This window comes from Rutidosis leptorrhynchoides, chromosome 1, assembly GCF_046630445.1.
Source record: "Rutidosis leptorrhynchoides isolate AG116_Rl617_1_P2 chromosome 1, CSIRO_AGI_Rlap_v1, whole genome shotgun sequence".
Classification (NCBI taxonomy): Eukaryota; Viridiplantae; Streptophyta; class Magnoliopsida; order Asterales; family Asteraceae; genus Rutidosis; species Rutidosis leptorrhynchoides.
Window position 1 is genome coordinate 716,148,474 of NC_092333.1, and position 23,709 is coordinate 716,172,182.

The 23,709-nt window shown below is 34.4% G+C and overlaps 2 protein-coding genes and 1 long non-coding RNA gene across 13 annotated transcripts; all 3 read left to right on the top strand.

Annotated features, from left to right (window-relative positions):
- Positions 1-6,490: 6,490 nt before the first annotated feature.
- On the top strand, positions 6,491-12,146 carry LOC139886250 (uncharacterized). Of its 5 annotated transcripts, none has more exons than XR_011772356.1 (4): positions 6,491-7,063; positions 10,862-10,983; positions 11,390-11,684; positions 11,816-12,146. XR_011772356.1 is itself a non-coding variant. In XM_071869996.1 (4 exons), the coding sequence occupies exons 1-4, from the start codon at positions 6,819-6,821 to the stop codon at positions 11,411-11,413; spliced, it is 297 nt and encodes a 98-aa protein (XP_071726097.1). In that variant the 5' UTR covers positions 6,491-6,818; the 3' UTR covers positions 11,414-12,146. The 5 variants fall into 5 exon arrangements, 2 of the variants coding, with proteins under 2 accessions (XP_071726097.1, XP_071726095.1); XR_011772357.1 differs by having other exon boundaries at positions 11,577-11,684; XM_071869996.1 differs by having other exon boundaries at positions 6,491-6,904; positions 6,999-7,063; positions 11,390-12,146.
- On the top strand, positions 7,750-8,815 carry LOC139886249 (uncharacterized). The gene is made up of 3 exons (XR_011772354.1): positions 7,750-8,179; positions 8,485-8,571; positions 8,733-8,815. It is a non-coding gene; the product is annotated as an uncharacterized lncRNA (long non-coding RNA).
- Positions 12,147-15,104: 2,958 nt separating the features above from the next.
- LOC139898439 (uncharacterized) lies at positions 15,105-22,274 on the top strand. Of its 7 annotated transcripts, none has more exons than XM_071881338.1 (6): positions 15,105-15,596; positions 16,742-16,868; positions 16,946-20,712; positions 21,480-21,576; positions 21,818-22,008; positions 22,089-22,274. In XM_071881338.1, the coding sequence occupies exons 2-3, from the start codon at positions 16,837-16,839 to the stop codon at positions 17,868-17,870; spliced, it is 957 nt and encodes a 318-aa protein (XP_071737439.1). In that variant the 5' UTR covers positions 15,105-15,596; positions 16,742-16,836; the 3' UTR covers positions 17,871-20,712; positions 21,480-21,576; positions 21,818-22,008; positions 22,089-22,274. The 7 variants fall into 7 exon arrangements, 5 of the variants coding, with proteins under 5 accessions (XP_071737439.1, XP_071737494.1, XP_071737373.1 ...); XM_071881393.1 differs by having other exon boundaries at positions 16,946-20,486; positions 20,635-20,712; positions 21,818-22,274; XM_071881272.1 differs by having other exon boundaries at positions 15,105-15,423; positions 15,522-15,596; positions 21,818-22,274.
- The last annotated feature ends 1,435 nt before the right edge of the window (positions 22,275-23,709 follow it).

Here is a 23,709-nt window from a genome sequence, read left to right on the forward strand (position 1 = left end):
GGTATATTTGTGGTGTGTTTTGCTATCCAAGGGCGATTTCTTTTTTTGGAATTAGGGTTGTTTCAGTATTAGAAATTTGATGGCTGGGTTTAAATTTAAAGAAACTGCTATCAAGATTTGGATCAATGGTTGGTAGGTCAAATAATCTAATGTAAAGGCTATGACTGTTCTTGAGTCCATACAAAATTTGTGGCGACATTGAATTGAAACGGGTATGATTTTGGTTGCAGACTACATGAATTCATTGTTTTTTTGTTGCTGTCCTTTAATCTGTTGCAGTTTATTTACAGCCTTCTGTATCTGTTATAATTCTATTTATTTACAGCCTTCTTTATCTGTTATAATTCTTTTATTTACAGCCTTCTTTATTGGAATCGATGCATAAGTGTTGTTTGCCCTAATGGAGTGCCTAGTGAATCTGCAAAGTGCTTATGATAGAAGTTTAGTACATAAGATATTCATTCGGTGGCCGACTTCATAGTCAGGTAACTTCTCTAAACGTATATTATTCGAGCAATAAAGTAACTTGTATGTGTTAATTGATCTGGAAGGTTATATGCATAAAACATACAGTTTATTCGACTTTTGATCTGTTTGACCCATTTCCGTTATAGCCACTTGTATGCTCATGTTTGGGTAAAAAAAAGGATTTTTCCAGGTGAAATGTATGCAGTGTAACTATTGCTCTGACAAGTTCGATCCATTCTTGGATTTAAGTCTTGAAATTTTGAGAGCAGACAATTTGTGTAAGGCTTTTGCTAATTTCACCGCTAAATAACAGTTGGATGGTGGGGTCAAACATTACTAATGCCAACAGTGCAAGCAACCTTTTCTGATCGGTTCATATGTAAGTACCATTCTGAAATTTTTGACTGCTCAATTTAATTCTGCAAGAAATAGTTTTACTTCATATAGAGAATGTGATATTCTTTTTAAAATTATAATATTTTTAAGCATGTGGAAATTTACGTGGTGCTATTTAAATGTGGCAAGATGTTCGGGTTGACTATGGGGTATAAACAGACTCAGATTGAAACGGGCTGTTTATTAGTATTTGTTTAAACGAGCTGAATTAAAAAAAAAAGTTATTAACATTGTTAATAATACTTCTTTTTCCAGTTATGCATCCTTTAATCCTTGCATTGCCAAACAAAATGTCTATCGTGTCACAGGATGCTTCATTCAGGCATGATTTTCATGAAACTGTTTATGCAGTGCATAATTTGGAACCTTTTAGCTTTGTGCATCAATCAGATTTTGGCTTTAGATAATCATCAGAATGTGAGGGGTGTATGAACTCTGTTAAATTCTTGATGATAATACAAGATGTAACTAATAGTTGCAAGGGAGACACATAATGATCTGGTATGTTCTTGAAACTTTTACATCTCTTTTCTTTAAAGATTCTGTGGGTTTATTCAGTGACTTGTTCTAAAAACGTTCTTTGTCGGTTTGAATGCTTTGTTGCCTAAATCTTTAGAATTGATGATTTTGAGATTGGTTTAGGCCATGGCTTATCCCTTGTAGGTTTCAATGTTGGTCTTCTACCTATTATTTAATATTGACGGTTTCGATGTAGCTTTTGCCTAAATTTGTTTAAAATTGTCTAGATTTGATATTATCTTGGCTTGTTAAGATTTCGTGTGGTTTCGATAATGTATTGTCCATATTGACGGCTTAGTGTTGTAGTTAGTAACACACTGCCCATGAGGGTTTAGATGTATTTTGGGTTTATTACTAAAGCTTTATGATGGTCTTGTAAAAAATTTCCTTATCGGTTTCAATGACAGTTTGCCAAAATATTTTTAAAAGTTGATGGTTTCAATATGGCTTTACGCATGACTTGTAAAAAAGTCCCTTGTCGGTTTCAATGACGGTTTACCAAAATCTTTTTAAAGTTGAAGGTTTCGGTATGGCTTTATGCCTGACTTGTAAGAAAGTCCCTTGTCGGTTTCAGTGACGGTTTACAAAATCTCTTTAACATTGACCGCTACGATATGGCTTTATGCCTGATTTGTAAAAAAGTCCTTTGTCGGTTTCAATGACGGTTTACTTAAAATCTCTCTAAAGTTGATGGTTTCAATCTGGTTTATATGCCCGGCTCGTAAAAAAGCCCCTTATCGGTTTCAATGACGGTTTACTTATATGGCTTTATTTGTGACTTGAAAGAAAATCTCGTCTGTTTCCGTGTCGGTTTACTTATATGGCTTTATGCCTGACGACTTGTAAGAAAGTCTTTTGTCGCTTTCTATAACGGTTTGCTTATATGGCTTTATCCCTGACTTGTAAGAAAGGCTCTTGTCGGTTATTGTGACGGTTTACTTATATGGCTTTATGCCTGACTTGTAAGAAAGTCTCTTGTCGGTTTCAATAATGGTTTACTTATATGGCTTTATGCCTGACTTGTAAAGAAGTCTCGTCGGTTTCAATGACGGTTTACTTATATTGTGCCTGACTTGTAAGAAAGTCCCTTGTCGGTTTCAGTTACGGTTTACAAATTTTTTTCAAAATTGACGGCTTTGATATGGCTTTATGCTTGATCTGTAAAAATTTCCCTTATCAGTTTCTTCACTTAAAATCTCTCTAAAGTTGACGGTTCTGGCTTGTAAAAAAGTCTCTTGTCGGTTTCGACGATTTACTTATACGACTTTATGCCTGACTTTTAAGAAAGTCTCTTGTCGGTTTCGATGACGGTTTACTTATATGGCTTTATGCCTGACTTGTGAGAAAGTCTCTTGTCGGTTTCGATGACGATTTACTTATATGGCTTTATGCCTGACTTGTACGAAAGTCTCTTGTCGGTTTATGTGACGGTTTACTTATATGGCTTTACGCCTGACTTGTAAGAAAGTCCCTTGTCGGTTTCAATGACGGTTTACATGTATGGATTTATGCCTGACTTCTGAGAAAGTCTGTTGCCAGTTTTAATGACAGTTTCCCAAACTCTATTCAAAGTTGACGGTTTCAATATGACTTTATGCCTAAATTGTAAAAAAATGTCCCTTGTCGTTTTTAAATCCGTTTTACCAAAATCTTTTTAAAGTTGACGGTTTCAATATGACTTCATGTGAATAAGTCTCTTGTAGGTTTCAATGACGGTTTCGATATGGCTTTATGAGCGACTTGTAAAAGCTTTCGGTTTCATGACGGTTTCCCAAAAAGAATTTAGTGTTGACGGTTTCGATATGTCTTTATGCGTGACCTTGTAAAAAAGTCCCTTGTCGGTTTCAATGAAGGTTTACATAAAATCTTTCTAAAGTTGACGGTCTCGATGTAGCTTTTGCCTAAATTTGTTCAAATTTGTCCGAATTTGATGTTTTCTTGGCTTGATGTTTTAAAACTGACGGCTTCGATATGGCTCTATGCTTGATTTGTAAAAAAGTCTCTTGTTGGTTTCAATGATGGTTTACTTAAATCTTCCTAAAGTTGACGGTTTCAATATGGCTTATATTTCCGGCTTGTAGAAAATCCCCTTGTCGATTTCAATGACGGTTTACTTATATGGCTTTATGCCCGACTTGTAAGAATGTCCCTTGTTGGTTTGAATGTCGGTTTACCGAAATCCTTTTAAATTTGATGGTTTTGATGTGTCTGACTTGTAAAACAGTCCTTTGTCGGTTTCATTGACGGTGACGGTTTCAGTATGGTTTATATGCCAGGCTTGTAGAAAAGCCCCTTGGCAGTTTCAATGACGGTTTACTTGTATGGCTTTATGCATGAATTGTAAGAAAGTCTCGTGTCGGTTTCAATGATGGTTTACCGAAATTCTGTTAAAGTTGATGGTGTCGATATGCCTGACCTGTAAAACAGCCCCTTGCCGGTTTCATTGACGGTTTACTTAAATCTTCTAAAGTCGACGTTTTCGGTATGCCTGAATTGTGAAAAGGTCCTTTGTTATTTATGCATTTAAAGTATACCAAAATCTTTTTAAAGTTGACGGTTTCAATATGCATTTATGCAAAAAAGTCTGTTGGTTTCACTGACGGTTTCAATATGGCTTTATGACCAACTTATAAATAATTGTCTGTTTCATGGCGGTTTACCAATTCTTTTTTTTAGAGTTGACGGTTTCGATATGGCTTTATGCCTGACTTGTAAGTAAGTCCCTTTTCAGTTTCATTGACGGGTTTATCGAAATTTTATTAAAGTTGACGGTTCAGATATTAGCCTTTATGTGATGTGTAAAATAGTCCAATCTCGGTTTACCATATTCTATATAAATTTGATGATTATGATATGACTTTATGCTTGGCTTGTTAAAAAGTCCCATGTCGGTTTTCAATGACGGTTTACCAAAATCTTTTTTATAGTTGACGGTTTTGATATGGCTTGAAGCTTTAGCTTGCAAAATACGTCTCGTGCCGGTGTCGATGTTGGTTTGCCTAAGTTTGTTCAAAGTTGACTAAATCGATATAGTTTTATGCCTTGGCTTGTAAGATATGTTGGTTTGCCATAATTTGTTCAAATTTACGATTTTTAAAAGGCATCTTGTGGGTTGCAATGTTGATTTGTCATAATAACCTCTTAAAGAGAAGGTTCCGATGTCTTAATGACATCTCGTGCAAAAGAAGGATCCTTTTGGCTTCTGGTAAGGCTAAATCTTTTTTAAATAGTAATTTTTGGGCATGTCATGTAAATAATGTCTCTAGTGGGTTTCAATGCTGGTTTGCCTAAATCTTGAAAGTGACTGTTTCGATATGACTGTATACCATGCCTTATAAAAGACATTCCCTGCGCCTGTGTCTTCGATGCTGGTTTACCTAAATCTGGTTTGACTAAATTTGTTCAAAATTGACGTTTTGATATGTTTTTATCCCATGGTTTGTATTATGCATCCCCTATGGGTTTCAATGTTGGTTTGCCATAATCTGTTTACAAATGACTGATTTTGAAATGGCTTTATGTCATAGGTTGAAAAAATTTCGGTTTTGCCAAAATCTGTTTATAATCGATATTTTATTTTTGGTTTTGTGGGTCCTGAGGATGTTTTTTCCTTCTAAATATGTTCAAACTTGATGTTTTGATATGGTTTTATCCCTTGGTTTGTATAAGCATCCTGTGTGGGTTTCGTTGTTTGATCGCCAGAATCCCTTTAAATTTGACTGTTGTGATATGACTTTGTTTCATACGTTGAAAATATTTCTCTTTTCGAATTGTCAAAAATCAAAATATGTTTAAAGTTCGCGGTTTTATTATGACTTTTGGCGTGGGTTGTAAAAACGTCTCTTGTGGGTTTCGGTGTTGGTTGCTTTTGGCATGCCTAGTGTGTTCCATTGTTGACTTAGCTATGATGGTTGGGTTATCTTTTACTTAAAAAGGTAGTTGGACATCAAAGATTCGATCCGCATTTTGGTACAACAACTGGATGGCATTCACATTATGCAACAATGTATATTTGTAACCTTGAAGGGATCAATATCTCTTGTTTTGAAATTACCCTGTCTGATCCGAACTAAAATTAATGAACTTTTGAGGATTAACTTTTCAAGAATTTGGCAGTACCTTTTCAAATGAAAGAAAAGTGTTTGTGGGATTTGGTAAATCACATGTGATTCTGCATGTAGCCGGGAAACGGACCGCAGCGCAACGAGTAGGACCCGTGTCGGAATCACATGTGATTGGAAAAAAAAATTTCTTGAAAATAGAAAATTTTGAATATATATATTTTTTTTTCAATCACATGTGATTGAATTTGACATTCAAATTCACATGTGATTGAATTTGACATGCTAAATTTAAAAAAAAATTCAAAAAGAAATTTACAAAAAAAAAGAAATTTTAAAAAATTAAATTTTTTTTTAAAAAAAAATTTTGGAATTTTTTTTTGTCAATCACATGTGATTGTCGCACCACATGTCGCTCTTTGATTGGTCCGTTGAATTTCAAGCAAATTGTTGGATTTAAGAAATTACAACTCTATAATTAATTATAATGCATTTTTAGCAGTTTACATTTCCGCGTTTTTCACTCAAAAAAAATGATACCGCGATTTTTACTGCGAAGTACGGAGTAAAAAATTTGACCGTTACATTGACCAGCGTTAAAGTAACGCCATCCGTACCTATAATTATAAATAGGTTGAATCCATTCACTCACTTTGTATTACAGTATCAATTTTATTCCGTTCTTCAAGTTTTTAGGGGATTTTAAGCTTCATGTATCCTCAAATTATGGTCACTCACCCTTTGAATTTAGGGGTTATTGGTATGATTTTTTTAATGCTTCTTATCAACTGCCTGATTCCTAATTGTGTTTGTTCCATATTTTGTATTGTATTAGGGTTTTTTCTAATACTTTTTTGGTTTTTATTCTGAAATTGTTGAAATTCTTACAAACTATGGGTTTTTCTTTTGTTTTTGTCAAATCATTCGTAATTAGGGTTTTATTTTTCGATTTTGTTTGATTTTCTAGAAACTAAGGTTTTTTTTTATCTTGTTAAGTTTTTCAAATTCAGGGTTCTTTTGTCTTCTGATTTTATATCTAGGTTAGAGTAATTTGTTTTCTGCAAATGACTGCATTTTCATGTATGTTTTCTTTTTGAGTGATTGATTTATCATCGAATGTCAATACCTAACATAATTTTGCAGTCAAACGTTGATGCAGTCAATAATTGCATGTTTTAATCTGGTCATGCGAATCATGTATGATAAAACAGTCGATTTCTGTATTTTCAGTTGATAATTGCATTTTTACTCTGGTCATGAGAATCATGTGTGGGTAATATCAGAAGCTGAGAGACTTGCAAAGTCTAAGTCAATGTTTTCTATTTTTAGATCATTTATGCTTCTACTTGTTTATTAATGGAATAACATATAATCATGATCTTAATAGCACAGGGATATTGGTGCCTCTTACAGTCTTACTTGATACCTTGGAAGATAAAAATACTTTACTACTTGCCTGTGTACGTTTATTATGTCAAGCCTTAATCATTTAGTAAGTGGTGTATATTTATTAATCATGTTGAGTAATTAACATATGCATATCACATTTTGTAGATGTAAGCTGATCAGCAGATTGAAAAGAATGAAAAAATTGATAAACATATGGGGGCATGTGTTCGGTACCCAGATAAAATATCCATTTCTGCAAGTATACTTTGCATCAATGTAAATTCTCTTCATGCTGCAAATTTGAAGGTCAGTGTTTGTATGTGGAGCCTTAATTAGCACTAAATGCTTGTTAGATTTTACTGAGAATCAGGTCTACATGGACTGTATAACTTGGCCAATTGTGTGCCAACTTTAACTAAATTTTATTTGTCTGATATTTCACTTGTTTGTCTTTATTTTCTTTTTTATATATCTTAGCTCTGGAACTATATGATATAGATGATAGTGATGCCAACTATATGAGAGAATGAATGTGGTCAGCTTTACTTGGTTTGCCACTCATGGGAATTCTACGAGCCATACATATCCACTGATCATTGTTAATGAAAAAACATAATTCGATTCGGTGAGACAAGACAATTATTTTCAAAAAAATTCGTATTCATTATGGACAAATTTCATCTACCATATATATGCTTTGTACAACAACCTTTGCCTCAACAATGAAAGGACGTGAGGATTTATTTGATTTATTTTCACTTTTTTTGTTCCTGTCACAAAATGTTTTCTCATATAATATTATCTTGTTCACCAATGAAAGTCGATGCTGGATTTTACAGGTGAAACTGTCATGCGGGCACAAAGCTGTTCTTCCAAAAGTTTTGCTTTTAGTGAGGCTGGTTTGTATCTCATGAATCTTAGTAACTTTTTATTCTAATGAACAGTGCCACTGACTTTTTGTAGTGTATCTTAGGCGGGAACACATTTTTACTAACCTGTTTTAGATCATTGGACATTCAGATATATGAGCGTATTGATACTGAATCAATAGTAGAGTCTGATGATGTAACCAACCCACCCTATCATAAGGAATTGGGTCTAACTGGCCATCGTCACACCTAAGAGTGATTTAGTACCAAACTTGACATTTTCCACGTTTCTTGTAGGTCTTTCTAAAAATTAAACATTCTGTTCAGGTACTTGATGATTCTTGCAATGCTTAATCAACAAAAGTTCATATTTTCATGCAGGGTGGAATTATGATCTTTTTATTAGCTCATACTTTGAGTTCATACCGGTGCTGAATTTTTTGAAGTCACAAGATGCATCCATGTGTCTGCTTGAGAGTAAGCATTTATTTTCATTTTTCTATCTTGTACAAAGTCCTCATTTTCTTTAGTTTATGTATTCTTTTATCATTTTGATACACAAAACAGAGTGATATATCTTGTTCACGAGTTTGGTTCTTTCAAGAAAAGAAAAAAATCATGTTGTACACTGAGCGAGCCCACTTTTATTTTAGATTCAAGGAATTTTAATAGAGGTGTGTTTTTATCACTTATTTGCATAGAATGTGTCAGTTTGGGTCAACCCATGAAACCATTTGCATTAGTCTTTAAGTTCTTTATATACATCTAAGTTGTGCATGTAGGTCCTGGAGTAGTAGTCTCTAAGTTATCCAATACAGAAGCATGAGTCTGGAACCATATGATTTGGGTGACAGTGTTTCTGATTCAAGGTATCCTTTACCTTGTATATAAATCTGAAAGTTATATACATGTTTGGGTGGAAGTTTTTTTTGCACATCAAAAATATTACAATCATATTAGTCTTAAAAATTGATCTACTTGATGCAAAGTCCGATTGATTTTGTATTATCTATATGCGTCTTGGTTTCAGGTAACGAATACACGCTTTATGCAAATTTATGGTGAGGGCCTGAAACCACTTCTTGTTTGAATTTTCTTCTTGAAGTATGCAAGTATTGCTGAACTTATAAGGATTTTTACAAAGATTGTCCTATGTATGACCTAACGTTCTGAAAGTAGTACACATTTACAGGCTCGTTATAGTATATTTGATTTTATATGTTAAACAAAAATATAGTAGAGATAGTCCCTCTAACTTTAATTTTTTTGTTTACGTTGTTGGTTTTCTACTTAGTTGTATCGAATTTACCAGGAGGAAACAAAGCTAAAGATTAAGCCATCAAGTTACTTCCGTACTATTAACAAAAAGGTTTCAATATATGAAAGGTACCTTACATTTTTTTTAGATTAGCAAAAAGGTACTTTACATTTAGGAAAGTATTCAGTACCAACCAAGCATTGAGCTCGAAGCCAACCCGATTCTAAAGAACGAATCCATAAACACTAAAGGTTAGTATCTCCACAAGTATTGAGCCGTTTCTGGTTCTGAATTTTATATGACGAGTTTATTAACAAGGTATTAAGCCCAATAATCTCAAACAACTAGCCAAAGATTGCTTTTCTATTATTTATATACATCGTGGGTTTCAGGTAAAGAACACAACTTAGCCAAAGATTGCTTTTCTATTATTTATATAGATCTTGGGTTTCAGGTAAAGAACATAACTTCCATGCAAACACAAGGTAAAGGTTTCAAACAATTTCTTGCATCTTGGAGGACAGAATTAAAAGTTATAATGCAATTGCTGGTTATGTACATCGTCCATCTATTTCCTTAGATCTTATGTATTTTGACCTTTTTTTATTGATCGAGTTCACAAGTATCAAAAAGGAAGGGACGTAAGTGACTAGGTCATGCCCTACTAACCATCTATCTATCTCGCGTCTCTATTGCTCATTACATGTTTTGGTGCAAGTTGTAAAAGCAAATCGGATAATATAGTTGAATAGTTGACTTAAGAATTGTACAAGAGTTGTAAAATAAACTGAAAATAGTGAAAGCAGCCTTGACTCGGTTTGTTGATCATCTTTGGGTACTTTATGTATCCATAATACATAGAGAGATTAATTGATATATGTGCAGGTTTGTATCTAGAGTCTATCGTATAGGGGGGAATTATTGAAGAGTCATGGTTTTTGGTGGCACTTGACACATAGGGTTGTATTTGACTTTATATTATATTTTGTCAGTCATATTGTAATTGACTTTTTTTCCTTAATATATTAAACATGTTCGATGCCTCATTGAACAGATTTCTTCAGGATTGTCTCTTACTTTTGAAAATATATAATCATTACAATGATCAAGCATCATAAGGAAAGACAATTCCAAATAAGAAACCTATTGATTGAGATATCGAACCTGTTTATGATATAAGGAAAAAAGAGTCAATTACAATATCATAGATATAATATATAAATATGAAGTCAATTACGACCCCCGAATTTCAAGTGCCACTAAAAACCATGACTTTTCAATAGTTCCCTCCATGTACGATAGCTTCGGGGTACCAACGTACACAGAGATATCAATTAATATCTTTATGTATTATGGATACATAAAGTAACAAAGAATGATTGACAAACCGACTCAAGGTGACCGCTTCAACTATTTTCAATTTGTAATCCCTGTACAAATCGTAAGTCAACTATCCAACTTCATTATCTGATTTGCTTTTACAACTTGCACCAAAAACAGTCATTGAGCGATAGAGATGTCAAATAGATAGATGGATGGATACCTATCTGGTAAGTTAGTAGGTAGATACTGAACCAATTTAAGAACTTGCAAAGGGGCATACTGAGACCGCCCGACCACTATCAAAACACAAATGGCAGATCTAAGTATTTCCACTCCACATTCACACTTTTTTATTCAAGCTTTGATGCATCAAAGTAGATAACAACCCAAAATTTTCCGAGGGTCTAATGCATTTTAATCCATTTTCACATTTTTTATTATCTTACCTTTGCGTCTCAACTTCATATTTGACCTAGTTATCTTAGTCACATGTTGAGTTACAAATTACAGTTATCAGTGTCTTTTTTACTGTGTATTTAGAGTATAAAGGGTCCTAACCTTATTATATCTGCATAAAGGCAATACAACCATGTCTCTATTAAAAGATCTAAGGTGTACTTCCGCTATGAAACGAATCTACACATTCCTGTCTATTGTTGCACAACTACTTCATCAAACTGTTCTTGATCCCGGAACTCAGGTAATTCAACATTTGGTTTCTTCTCATATCTCTTGAAAGTTGTAGCAATGTTTGTTTTGAATGTCATGTGAAATTGCATTATACTCTGTGTTTAATCCGAAATACTTTATTTAAATCTTTTGATTATTGTAACAAATTAGGACATCAAATATGATTTGCAAAAACATTCTTCATGCCAATAAAAATTAAATTATTAGAAAAAATGATTGTGTAAGGTTTATGCTTGATGACTATACTTTAGGAGTGTGCTGACTCGTTCACTTAAGCCAATTTGTTCCTCTACCTTCTGGACCCATCAGAAATAATATATAACCCGAACCGATCATTCAGAATCCCCTTTTGTTGAAATGTCTTTGTTTGAACTTTTAACATTATCTGTTTGATAACATCGCATTTATCTTGACAGGTATTGTCACCACTTTTTATGTAAACTTTTGAGCTTGTTGCATTTAAGTTGCTGCTATCATTCTCTAAGAAGCTGTTTAACATTCTTTCCTTTTTTAAAATGCGAATGTTCCCCAAGGGACGGAACTCATTACTAGCATCCGTGTTTGATCTGGCTTTTTTTCTCACTTCAGTCCTACTTACATTAGTTGCAGCCAGCAAGTTGATTTGGGCCCAGGGTTAGAGATAAACCATCATTGCATATTGAATGGGTTTGGGTTGAAACAGTCATGGTTAGCTTGGGTTGCCCACACCAGGTCGGTTTGGGTTGAGCCAAAATAGTGTTTTTATACTATTAGACAACTTAGTAAAATTAAACGTAGGATCAAACACAACTCAAATTGATCCGTTTACTTAACATAATGACATTTTTACCGTTCTGATACAGGAAGTTAGCTGCCCTTATTGTTGGACTCAAACATTAATCTCTCTCTTGGTTATTCAATCACTATATAATGTCCTTATCTTAGTGATCAATGTTATGTCTCAAGTTCTTTCGGGTGGGTCCCTCACAATCATCGTGTGTACTCTACTCTACTGCATTGTCACTTCACTTCTCGAGGAAACTTGTTTACAACATCTCTCGCCTCACAAATGGTATGGCAGAAAGCTATTCTGCTGTTTAATTTCTTACAATTATTTGTTATTGGATTTGTTCTTGGATGCTCTTATTGTTGAACTCGAACATTAATCTCTCTTTGTTATTCAATCACTATATAATGTCCTTATCTTAGTGATCAATTTTACGTCTTAATGTTATTTGCTTTTGGAACTATTTTAAGGCTGTGTTTGAATGTCTCTTAAATAAATAATTCAGCGCTAATAAGTGATGTTGAATATAACAAAATATGTACAGAATATATCATAAAAAGATAACATATGGTGACAGAACCACTAATCCAGCGCCGCATTTATTAAATACACACACAACAATAATTATTATATAACACTACAAAATGGTCGATTTTCTTAGACGAAATTACAAAAGTACTTAAATAGCTAATGTAGATGCCCTTAACTTCAACCAATGAAATTCATCTTACAACTTCCCAATTGATAATTGATAATATAATATAAATTTCGAAATTTAGAGGGTTTTTATATGGATTAATTAAAAATTAAAGATGAAGAGGGTAATAAAACTTTTTAAGTAAAAAGTTTAGTTAGTTCTAAATCATCATAAGTTTTATCAGCTGTGGTCAGATTTTGGATCTGGAAACATGTCATTACGTGGTGAGAGTTTTGGGCAATTGCTGAGATTTTGCCGTTCTTTCATTATCGATACACTCCGAATGGCCAAGTTTGTCCACTGGGGGTAGTGGTTGGGGTAGTGGCTGATCCACTATACTGCTACTCAGGATCTTTAGTTGTTGGAATATAGTTATTTGATTCCAGATTCTGCAAATGAATTGTTGGAACAATGCTGGTTTCAAGTGGTGTATGGGCTGTAGGAGCAGCTTGTGTATGCGTAGTAGATAAGTTTGGAGCACAACTAGAATGATAGGAGATTTTTTGTGATGTCCAAGAATCGATATTCTCTTGTTATTATCCTCTGGATTTACAGGTTTTTGATAGAAGGATCATAAAACTTTTAGCCACTCTTGACGGGAAAAACGTCCATTTGATACACCGAGGTGCAAGTTTATTTTTCTTATTATGAACAAATACAAAGGAGGTGCATCCAGACACTTTGGGAGGAAGTTTGACAATATCCTTTTGTGTCGGTAGATTTTTGTTACAACTTTATAAGGAGTTTGATAGTTGAGCACCCTAGACGACATACAATTGATTAAAGTTGTTGGCTTGATAGGTTCGCCACAATAATGTTTGGAACATCGTTTGCCTTAGAAAATACCTTGATATCCCTGTCATGTGATCGGTGGCTCGGAATCTACATTTCGCAATTTTACTTCGAACGGTCCAACAACCATGGTTGATGAGATATTGCCATGATCCACAACAGTAGCAATACGGTGACTCATATGGGGCTTACTAACAAGGATATGTTTGCATAACATATTTGAGAATGAGCTTATTTTATTTTCGGCAAAAATAACGAAAACTATTGTAGAAACTAAACATGTTTTCGAAAAGAAAACGAATTCAATAAGAAGTACAAGAGGACCCCGGTGAGGCTCGAACTAGAAAGTGGCTACCGACAAACTATTTGTACCGAACCTCACCTACCTAAACAGATACAAACCAAACTACAAGCGTACGAAAGTAACGAATTACAAGTTCGAAAAATAGCTACAATACATGAACATGAAACCGAAAAGAAACCCAAATGTCCTTAATGAACACGCCTAATTTAGCAATTTTTATGCCTTGAACCACTTTTTCCATTCGCTTTTGTTGTTTCTTGTTCTTAACAAGGGACGCGGGATTTCACTAGAGTTAATAAGATTTACCGTAACGGGTTCACTCTCGACCAAACATGTCATCATGTTATCAAAAGCCTCGTCGGTATTAAGTTTTGCCGAACCCGTAATACCATTTTTGTTATCTACCTTATCCGCCATAAACAAGTTTTGAATGGCGTCCCTATAGTCCAAATCATCATCATGATCAACGAGCTTCAAAGAACCTGAAGTAGAAGCAACATTCCTTCTTTATCTTAAATTCACGCATTCGAATTCATCCCTAGGTATTTTTCTATTTAAAACATACCACGACTTGCAAAACCTTCACACGAAAGGTTTTCGTAATTGTAATCAATCTTTCCGCTACGCCCTATTAAAATCGGTGATGGCTTATCTTCTTTCGAAACATCCTCTCGATTCGCCTTCTAATGTTCCTTCTTTTTCTTCTCTTAACCTTTCCGCAAAATGATGTTGTCTTCATTGACTTCTACTATATCGGGGTTAGTTACCCTATCAACACAAATCGAGCCCAGATCAGGCCCATTATCGCATAATTAATAATTTAATATTAAATAATATAATAATAATAATAATAATACGGAGTAATAGTTAAAATAATGATAATAATAATAATAATTAACAAATAACTAATTTTAGTAATAATAATAATAGTTGAAATTAATTAATAATTAATAATATTATTAAGAATTAATTAATAATTAGCATTTTAATATTAAAAATTAATAATTTAGTAATAATTAATAATTGCTTCCTCCATCTCAATTTAATATTCCACATATAAGAGAGCACACGCTTTTAGTAAATATTATTATTATACTGTATTTTTTATTCACTTTACAGTTTTACCCTTTACTTTTTACTTACATTTATGTTTTATAATGCAAAAAGTATAGATGCAAAAAGTAGAGGTATAAAAGAATTTTACCTTATTATTCTTATTTATTTTTGAAATTAGACAATTAATTTAGAACATCTAAAAAAGAAAAAACAAGACTATTAAATTGAGACGGATGGAGTATAAGGATTTTATTAAATAAAAGCTATCGTTAACATGCATAAAATAACTATACAATTTAAAAAATGTGTTCTTAAAGCTGTAAGTAGTCGCTCATACAATACTTTAAAGCACATTTTCATTAGCAAAATCTTAGTTATAATTAATAATTAAATTAATTTTAATAAATAAAAAGAAATGATACCACGTTTTTTTTTTTTTTTTTTTGAAAGGCAAGCTTGCATCAGTCCGGACCGAAGCGTAGTCATCATTTGCATACATACACGCGCTTTCGGGCAGGAAACCCGAACCACACTCTGAGGATCCGACCCTTAAACCATCCCGAGGGGCAGGCGGGCCGGACCTTAGTCCCGGAGCGGGTCGGTAAAACCTTCCCTTTGGGCCACCTTCAAGGAATATATTTCAATTCCTAGAGCGGGTGACGAGGTTCGAACCCGAGACCTCTAGCCCTGCGAGTACACAAGTGTAACCGCGGTACCGCTGGACCGAAGATCCGTTGGTGATACCGCGTTTTTTACAGTGATATTCGACCGTTACGTTCACCCGCGTTAAAGTAACGCCATCCGTACCTATAATTAGGCAGCATCCATTCTCTCAGTTTGTATCATCAATTTCTATTTCTATTTCTTCTTCAAGATTTTAGGGTTTTATTATCATGTATCCTCAAATTCTGGTCACTCACCCTTCGAATTTAGGGCTTTTGGGGGAAATTGAGGAATGTGGTTCGAATTCAGGATTAACGCTAATCACCGCCTTTTGACATGACTGTTGGAATGATTAATTTTAATGACTCTTATCAACCGTCTGATTGTGTTCGTTCCATCTTTTGTGCAATATTAGGGTTTTTCGTGTGATTTCCTTATATTTTTCGATTTTTTTTTTATTCTGAAATTGTTGAAATTCTTACAAACTATAGTTATTCTTTTGTTTTTGTCAAATCATTCGAAATTAGGGTTTTATTTTCCGATTTTGTATAATTTATTACAAATTAGGGCTTTTATTTTGATCTTGTTCAGTTTTTCAAAATCAGGGTTCTTTTTCTTCTGATTTTTTGTTTTATTTCTCAAGAAGAATTAGGGTTTTTCTTCTCTTGATCCTGTTTAGTTCCATTAAAACCCTCGATTATGAGTTTCTTTCTTTTTGGTAGTTGTTATCCTTGTTATGTGTTGAATTATCTTTCCCTGTCATTGATTTTTTAAATGTGTGTACGCTCGCATAAAATTATATCTATGTGTCAAACTGTGATTTTGAGTTACAAGATTGATCATTCGGCGTGCTTATTGATACATGGTGTATAGACAAGTTTATCTCTGATGTTAAAGCAGAAATAGTTGGATATGTGCAATTTATTGCTTGATGCCTTTAAAAATTGAATTACCTTAATTTTCTAGTCGTTACTTATCATTGAGTTATAAAACTGTATTGCTGTGTGGATCTTAAAGAGGACACAACTGGATCTATACACTTCTTACTTGATGCCCTCGAAATTTGAGTTACGTTACTATTTGCCCGTGGAATTTTTTTTATATTTAATTTTAAAGTCCAAATTGTAATAATTAAGCTTATTGATGTTAAAGCAGAAATAGTTGGATCTGTGCAAATTATTGCTTGATGCCTTTGAAATTTGAATTACCTTAATTTTCTCACGTGTAAGTTCATTATTTTTAGTTGTAAAATCATGCAGTAAGCCAGTAAGTAGTCTTTACTTATCATTGAGTTGTAAAACTGTATTCCTGTGTGGATCTTAAAGCGGACACAACTAGATCTATACACTTTAACTTGTTGTCCTCGAAATTTGAGTTACCTTACTATTTGCCCGTGGAATTTTTTATTTGTATTTTTAATTTTAAAGTCCTGTAGTAACTAACAAATATATATATTTATAAATTAAGTGATAAAGTGTTTGAATTTTGTAGATGAAGCCTGTCATCAGATTGAAAAGACTGAAAGGGAATGTTAAACGGGTGTTATGTCATTTGTACCTAGGTTAAATTAATTTGTTTTCTGCAAATGACGGTTGGTATGAAGGTCTGTATTTTCATGTATGTTTTTTTTTATGAGTGATTGATTTATCGAATTTTAATACCTAACGTAATCTTGCAGGCTAATGTTGATGCAGTCTAATCTTGCAGGCTAATGTTGATGCAGTCAATGCAAATGATGACCTTCCTAGCTTTGTCGAATTTTCCTATCCTGTGATTGGTTCTTTTCCAGCCAAAGTGGGTAAACTTGAGGTGACCTATCAATGGAAACTGCCTTCATGCACTCATTGCAAAGTGTTTGGCCACTCTTTTAATACTTGTAAAATTAGGCCTAAAACAGAAGATGAAGTATCGGCACAAGTGTTAAAAGACGCTTTGAAAATCAACAATGATGGTGAAACAGTTGATTTAAATAACCAGTGTGTTGAGGACGGCTTTAAAGTTGTTGGTAAGAAAGGAAGGGTTTTTCAGAAGTTGAATTTTGATAATAATAAAAGTCAAAGGCAGTCAACCGAAGCAAAAGGTATCAAGCAAAATGCAGTTAAGAATAATTATGGTATTAAAGACAATATTGATGTGGAGGAAACAGATTGGAATGTGGAGTCCCAGAAAAGTCAAAATCATAATGTTTTGAGGAAAGGAGATAAAGGGAAGGGCATTGATGGTGAATGTAATAATAAGACATATTCTAAAGATAGAATTAAAACAAACAATCCTTTTTATGTATTAGTAGATGATGAGGGTAATACTGATGGTAATACTGATGAGATTATAATTGAAGAATCTATAAATGATAAATTTGATGATAGGTGGAACTTACGGAATTCAGAAAAAAAGAAACTAAAAAGTTATTTGGATAAACATAATCCTCCAGGAAAAGAAGTAATCGATCAATGGCAACCACACGAGTTCAAGTATTTTAGGACTCAATGGATTGCTGCTGGATTTGGTAACTTTGATAAAGATTGTTGGAGCTCGATGGATCTTGGGATCGAAGGTTTTCGTGAATCGTTGACGTTCGGGATCGAATGGGTCGAACCGGATCCTTTTGGACCGGATTAGATCGATGCCTAGAGTCTAGATTCGACTTGTGTGGGTTTTTGGGACGGGAGGAAAACGACCGGCAGCAGTGACGGGGTGTGGAACAATCAACTTCTCAAATGAACAAGGCAACCCGTATTTATATTCTCAGGGAGACAGTCGGTCGACTGTCTCCAACATCGGTCGATTGATATGACAATCGGTCGACAGTCATGTTTGCCTCGGTTGATAAGAACTGGGGATTTATATGCACCAACAAACTCCCCCTAAGACCTAGTTCTATCAACATTTCTTCTTAACTCGGACATAAACACCACCAAACTCCATTGAGGATCAACATACTCCCCCTAGGATGTGGCATTACATTCTGATTTACTTGAATTCCCTTATGCACCAATAAACTCCCTTATATGGCAAATATTTTCTCTACTCGTCTTCTCTCTTCATCTTTATCCTTATCATATTCCAGTGACAATTGCAAGTCGATACAATTATCAAGAAATACAATTTGTTGAACCTTTAAGTAAAATCTCTTTTGATACTCGGAGACTTATACTCAGCAATCTTCAAAGCTCGACAGTCATTAGATTAACCCTAACTTATGACTGTTGTGACTTCAGGTTCTTCAATCTCTTCAAATCTTCTTAGAAGCAGCGGAGTCTTAAGATTTGACAATGTTTGGCCCATAAATAATCAGACGCTTCTGATTATCCCACAATAACTTCTATTTTCTTCAAAAGCTTCTTAACATTATAATCATCGAGACTATTAATTAAGCAGCTTTATTCCTTTCTATCACGTACGCCATTCCTTCATGTTCATCAGAACTCCCGAAGCTCCAACTTTAACTTCTTCTTTCAGTTAACATGGCTCGTACGTATATCAACTTTGACAAAATGTTGGTCATACAAACATACAGTTTAAACTGAATTAAATTAGTCTCGTACAGGGATTTCATCTCTAGATAACTCGCCTTAAAAATCTGAAGCTCCCGTTTTAACTCGGGACAGTAAACACAATCTAAGGGGATTCCATTCAGTTTAGAAACTATGCATTCCAGTTTAGCAATCTCACGTTTATGACTAACACAATCATTACATACAAAGGAAGGTTCAACATGTACCTTAGAGCTGCTAGATGCATCTTTCATGAACGTACTATTCTCCTTAGCGCAACTGTCTTCTTCAGATTCTGAATTCAATACTGATTTAGTGATGACCGCATCCTGCTCAACATTATCTGACTCATCAGCAACAGCATTCACAACCGGCTCTTCAACTCTAGCCAGATTTTCAATCTCAGTATCAGCAGCAACATGATAACTGGAAGATTTAACCGTATAGCAATCACTAGAATTAACTTCATTCTTAGACCCGGATGAAGACTTATCATTTATCTTAAGATCTTGAAGCATATTTCTTATAGCATATTGTTCTAATATCTTCTCTCTCAACATGGAAATAACTGAATTGAGAGTGAGAACAGTATCTCTAACCCAAGCTCTCTCTTCAAGTTGCTCAATGCATGCATTCCATTTCTTTGGCAATCCCTCTTTTAGAACTTTTACAGCCTTATCTTGTGTCACCTCGATTCTACAATTTTTCATCTCGGATATTAAATGACAATATCTCGTTATCGTGTCCTCTAAAGTCTCAGTACTCCGTGCTGCAAATCTTTTCCATTCCCGTTTCAACGTTTGTCCCTTATTTTCCTTCATTTCGCCACTCGAGTAAAACATTGGAATATCTTAAAATCTGATAAAAACTCGCGAAATCCCGAAAAATTCGTGAAATTCTGAGAACCGATCAAATTTTAACTTTTGGTCAAAATCAAACTAATTGCCTATGTCTCTGTCGAAATTCTATGAAACTAAAATGTGAAAAACTCAATTTAGTTAATTGACAAAATATGTCAAATTAATTAATGTGAATCCACTTCCAATAACAAGATGTCAGTTTTCACTCTTTCTTTTCAATGACCACACAAAAACAAAAACTTAAACAATTAAAGATTCCAACACCACACCTACTTTCTTGTTTCTTTGAATTTTGCTCGATCAAAAGGAACCAAGGGCCCAACTTTTTATTTCTCTTTTACTTCCAAGTGGAACAAACAACACCATACATTAATTAATTAATCAAACATGCTTTTTCTTTCCTTATGATCTAGCAACCAACACCAACAATTTAATAGGTTTTTTTTATTAGTGTTTGACTCGTTTATCTCTCTCTTGTTCTCTGGTGTCGACACAAACATGCAAGAGGGTGGTCCCTTCCTTGTTCCAAATTGCACAAAATATGTGTTTATTTAAACACACTCTCTTCTTGAATTGTCAACAGAAAGCCCCGAAACCAACAGCAAAACGATGATTTAATAAAGAGAATTTCTTCTCTTTTCTTGCCTTTTTTGTATAACACATGCTTCTACCCACTCATCAACAAAATCCTATAATAAAAAGCTATCTTCTTCTTCTTCTCAACACTTATCAAACAAAAATAGGTACCTGCAACTTACCTAAATTGTTATATATATTTTTTTCAGAAACACAGTCGGTCGAAGAAGAGAGACAATCGGTCGAGGATTAGACAGTCGGTCGACTGTCGTATCGTTAGTTGGCCGAGGTTCGACGTCAAACAGGTTATTTGATAAAATATCAATCGGTCGATTTGGCTTTTACAATCGGTCGAAGTGAGGTGACAATCGGTCGAATTGAGGGTGACAATCGGCCGAAGTAGGTTGACAATCGGTCGACTTTAAAAAAAACGTTTTCTTGGTGATTTTGCAGAAAATGGCAGCGGGTGGTGGTGGTTCGCGGTGGAGGAGACCCAAAACAGCGAGTTAGGACTTGAAAACTTGCAGAAAGGTACGTGACACGATTTACAACACTTTTGCAATTTTAGTTTTTTTTTTTTAAAAACAATACTCTATTTCACTTTACAAACTAGTCTTTGAACCGGAAAAAAAACTTTAAAAATCGAATTTTTATGACTCAAAAACGAATTCACGGATTGAACGATCGATCCTACAAGCCTTAATGCTCTGATACCACTTTGTTGGAGCTCGATGGATCTTGGGATCGAAGGTTTTCGTGAATCGTTGACGTTCGGGATCGAATGGGTCGAACCGGATCCTTTTGGACCGGATTAGATCGATGCCTAGAGTCTAGATTCGACTTGTGTGGGTTTTTGGGACGGGAGGAAAACGACCGGCAGCAGTGACGGGGTGTGGAACAATCAACTTCTCAAATGAACAAGGCAACCCGTATTTATATTCTCAGGGAGACAGTCGGTCGACTGTCTCCAACATCGGTCGATTGATATGACAATCGGTCGACAGTCATGTTTGCCTCGGTTGATAAGAACTGGGGATTTATATGCACCAACAAAGATGGCATGGTTATTGGCGATTGATGTTAAGTTTGATAATAATGCTCCGAAATTAGGGTATTCATCTTGTTAGTTTCTTACTTTATGTCTAGTATAGGTGCTCGAGTTTCACTCAAATTAGTGTTACTCGTATTGTAATCCTCTTTGTATCATTTCCTTATCAATAAAATTAGCTTGCTTTTCAAAAAAAAAAAAATAATTGCATGTTTCAATCTTGTAAAGCAGTCTATTTTGGTAATTGCAGTCATTAATTGCATTTCATCTGGTCAGTCAATCTGATCTGCTGACTGAAATGGATGACAAAGTTGATAAACAGATGGGAGGCATGCTGCAATTTGAAGGTTAGCGTTCGTATGTGCAGTAGCCTTAATTAGCACCAAATGTTTTTTAGATTCTATTCTTATTAGATGCTTGTTAGATGCTGATGTGAATCAGGCCTACATGGACTGTATAACTTGGCCAAATGTGTGCCTACTTTAACTAAATTTTCTTTATCCACAAGCAAGTACGATCTTTCACTTGTTTCTTGTAGATCCGAGTAGAATAATAGGTCAGAATTGGCTCACTTATATATTTTTGCAGTTGCCTATGGTGAGATGTGTGTCCATGGAGGGGTCTCATTTGTTTGTTTGGAAAGGAGTGCATGATGATTTCGCCAAGAAAAAATAGAAGGAATTGGCCGACGTGGGAAAGAATACTACTACATTGTGCCGGCTTTATTTTATGATTTTCCTATGAAATAAGTGATGCTTTTTGGGATGTCCCGCGTTAAGGTATTCTATCTTTAGATTGTTGACTAGTTTGTGATAAATCAAGTGTTTATAAGTGTCTTCCTTTTTATCCATAAAATAAGCCACATCGTTGAAGTATGAAGGTAACCTATCAACCACATAGGGCTTCTGGTATGATGATAACCTATCAACCACAATGTAAGTTTCTAAATTGTTTTAATTACTGGTGTATCTTTTTCAATTAAGTTATAACATGTATTGCAGTTTGTAGACTGTAAAGAATGAAAAATCATAATCAGATAGGCGTCATACCGGTTTCATTATTATTATTATTATTATTATTATTATTATTATTATTATTATTATTATTATTATCATCATCATCATCATCATCATCATCATCATCATCATCATCATCATCATCATCATCATCATCATCATCATCATCATCATCATCATCATCAGTATCAGTATCAGTGTATTTTTATCAGGATTATTACTGGTTTCATTGCCATTTTTATTAGTATTGATTATTACTAGTATTATTTTTATGTTATTATTACTATTGATATTGATATTGATATTATTTCTATTATTTCTTTTTACTTTCACCACTATTATTTACTATTATTATCATAATTGTTGTAGTTTTAATATAAATATAAATTATTAAAATTATTATTATTAGTTTTATTAATATTAATATTATTATTTCTTCTAGTAACTTTTAATAGCTACTATTATTTGTATTATTACTTCTATCTTTACTATCCGTTTTATGTACTTGTAGTATTACTTGTAGCCTTTTTTTTATTTATTTATTTATTTATTTTTTTTTTTTGAGTATGCATGTATGTTTGTATGTATGTTTAAACGTTTGTTTGTATGAACTCTTGTTTATGGTTGTTTGTTGTTATGTTATGGAGGTATGCTTTTCTTGTATGTTTGCTTATGTAGGTACGTTTGTATGTAGGTAAGGATGTATGTATCTAAGTGTATATGTAAATGGTACGTACGTAGATTTGTATGCTTATGTAGATATGTATGTATGATTGCATGTATGTGTGGATATAGGTATGTATGTACGTACAAGTTTCATGTATATATGTAGTTTTGCTTATGTACGGATGTATATAGGTATGTATGTAGGTGTGTTTTTTGTGCGTGCGGGTGTTTTGGGAATGTTGTGTGGTGTGTGTTTTCGGGGTGTTTGTGTGGGTGTGGGTGTGTGTGTGGGTGTGGGTGTGGGTGTGGGTGTGTGTGTGAGGGTGTGGGGGTGTGTGTATGGTGGGTGTGTACTTGTGGGTGTGGGAAGGTGGGTGGGGGTGGGGGGGGGGGGGGGTGTGTGTGTGTGAGTGCGTATCGCATCGTTCGGTGCATCTTGGGGCCATTAGGACGGAGGACGACCTTCTTTGCTTTTGAGCTTCGTTGGTTTTCTTTTAGTTGTATGGCTTCGGGGATGTCTACCGTAAAGGTGCATGAGTGGTGTTTGGTTTGTCCTAGGTGGTTGGCTCTTTGCGTGCGCAACAACTTTCACCTGGCATGCCTCTCGTGTTATGTTCACAAGGTCTTTTGGCTCTATTATTCGAGGCAACAACAAGCGTCGATTTTGTGGCGTCTTGACTGCCGATTAGAGCCTAAATTAATTTTCAGGCAGGTTTAAATACCCATGGAAATTTGATTCCTACCATTTCCGTGGCCTATATTTTTTACTTTCACTTTTATTTATTTATTTATTTTTAG